The 2,413-nt window shown below is 54.7% G+C and overlaps 1 protein-coding gene across 1 annotated transcript in view; it reads right to left on the bottom strand.

Moving 5' to 3' along the window:
* Window positions 1-2,413, bottom strand: part of LOXL2 (lysyl oxidase-like 2) — a 35,223-nt gene that overhangs the window by 4,893 nt on the left and 27,917 nt on the right. The window contains exons 8-9 of the mRNA XM_009877453.1: window positions 515-680; window positions 101-344 (exon numbers count right to left, since the gene is read on the bottom strand). Of these exons, the coding sequence (XP_009875755.1) occupies window positions 101-344; window positions 515-680 (410 nt within the window). The remainder of the gene's footprint in view (window positions 1-100; window positions 345-514; window positions 681-2,413) is intronic.

Raw genomic sequence — 2,413 nt, 5'->3', positions numbered from 1 at the left:
CCCCCCCCCGCCCCCCCCCCCACAACCCAGTCCCTGCCGGGTGGTGGAAAAAGCTGGAAGGAGGCACCGACCGCGCAAAAACCGCCCCGGCGTCGCTCACCGGTGACAGTCGTGCCAGACCCAGGCGTGGCGGCCGTTCTTGGGGCGGAAGTCGGACTGCCCGTTGTTGTGGATCTGGGAAGAGAAGCGCAGCAGGCGCCGGTAGCCAGACGTGATGGAGGTGTTGACGGCCGAGCTGGCCAGGCAGTTCTCCTCGAGCGCGCACTGCAGCATGAACATCGGCCGGTCCTCCAGGTAAGCCGTCTGCTCCACCAGCTCGGCGTTGAGCACCAGGTCGGGGGCAGCTGCCAGGAGGGAAAGAAGGTTTGAAATGAGCTGATGAGCTCCTAAAAAACCACCAGCGCACTCACAAGTGTGGGTCAGCCCCGTCAGCAGCGATACGCCGCTGTGCTGGGATGCCCTGGGCCAGCCAGGGCACACAATGCCAAAATGAAATAAAAGCCGAGTTGCTTACTCTCCGAGCAGGACACACCAGCACCGAAGCGACCACCTCCTCTGGGACAAGAGACGTGGGCTCCATCGTGACGACAGTGGGCCAGGGACATCTCCGTCCCCGAACACTTGACACCGCTCATGACTACGTTGTCGGCGCTGACATCTCCGTGCCAGTACCAGGTTTCCTGGGCAGAAAAGGGCATTTAAGATACTCTTCAGCATCTAGAGGACTGCTGGGGGAATATTCATCCCCCCCGTAACTTGCATTTGCCCTCTGGGGAAGATCAAGGCAAGACTCGACACTGCTGAGGAGACGGATCTTGCTGAAGGATGCTGGAGCAGAGAAGAGTAACTCGGGCAAGGAGCCCAAGCAGAAGCTTCTCAACCTGCATTTTAATTCCAGTCCCATGTTTCCTGCCCTGAACCTCTGACCAGTGTTAAGCAAACCTCTCTCCTTGCTTCTGAGCTGGTTGAAATCCCTGGTTGTTTTTTAATCTAGCTGCAAACTCACTTTTCCACGCTGCTTTGCCTACCCGGCTGATGAATTCATCCTTGGGCTGTTTTAAATCATCTAGGCTGTGCCTTTGGGAGAGATGCCCAGCAATTAAACCCCATTTGTCTTGTGACATCTGTGCACTTGGGAGGGCCACAGCTAATGGCAGAGTGCCTGCTTGCAGAAGGAGGGGAGGCAGAAGTAACAGCCATGCTGGAAACACCAGTGGGAACAAGGCATTTGAGGAATCCCAGGGTCTGCATCTCTCAGTTCGAAGGGGGAATTCTGCTCGCTACTCCTCTTCATCACCCCGTTTTGCAAAACTCATGGCAACGACAGAAAATTAACTCGTGGCAAAACACCGCTCGCAAAACTAAGCACCCCAAACCCCTGTGAAGCTGCAACTGCCAAGCTGGGGAGAACGGGAAGAAAGGAGGCAAAAAAAAAAAAAAAGAAAAAATCAGATCTGTTTGTGTCAAAACTGGGAACACGTTTCCAGGAAAAGAAAACCCATCGGTACCGTCGCTTCCATTGCAACAGGCTGTTTGTTAACCCTGTTAGCAGCACTCTCCGCACGCCCGCACACAGGGCTGCCCTGTTCCACACAGTGTCGCTTTATGCTCAGGTACCTGGTGCAGCCGGGACAGGCATAAGGGCCTTTTCTGTTCTAAATACCAACAGTCTCAGCTGAAGGAAAAAATGTCTTGTTTCTTGCTGGACTCTCAGGGCTCTGTCAATAGAGCCAGGCAGCTGGAAAGGCCAGTGTTCGAGGGACGTGGCTACTCTCACCTCCCGCGTTCTGCTTGGCAGCTCCGCGGGCGAATGGGCTGGAGGAACCAGCTCCGACAGGGGCATTGCTGCACTAGATTAGATATTAGGAAGATACTATTTACTATGAAAGTGGTGAGACACTGGAACAGGTTGCTCAGAGAAGCTGTGGGTGGCTCATCCCTGGCAATGCCCCAGGCCAGGTTGGACGGGGCTTGGAGCAACCTGGGCTGGTGGGAAGGGTCCCTGCCCGGGGCAGGGGGTTGCAACAAGATGAGCTTTAAGGTCCCTTCCTTTCAGCTCTTACAACTGCTGCTTGCTTTCCTCCAGCCGGCACAGCAGGCCGCCTTTCACCAGGCCAAAGAGCCTCGCTGGGAAAGAACACTTAATTCCTTTGTGGTCATCCCAAGCTTCTTAGCTGGTAGCTTTTATCCCTTTATTAAGAGCCATGCTTGGTCGTGTGCAAGCAGGGAGGGGTTAGGGCATTTGGCATTAAAGGAGCAAGAAACACACACACGTTGGTGTACACACCGCACTGACAAGCAACTGCAGGAGCAAAATCAAATTGTTTTCGAGTGATTTGACACCAGATTAAACTTGGCTTCCACACTTCAGGCAGCCTGAGCTGTTCAAGTCCTTGCTGGCTCGGGGGGGGGA

This window comes from Apaloderma vittatum, unplaced genomic scaffold (assembly GCF_000703405.1).
Source record: "Apaloderma vittatum isolate BGI_N311 unplaced genomic scaffold, ASM70340v1 scaffold1861, whole genome shotgun sequence".
In the NCBI taxonomy this organism is placed as follows: domain Eukaryota; kingdom Metazoa; phylum Chordata; class Aves; order Trogoniformes; family Trogonidae; genus Apaloderma; species Apaloderma vittatum.
The sequence above is the reverse complement of the archived record's forward strand: the minus strand, read 5'-3'. Positions and strand labels throughout refer to the sequence as shown.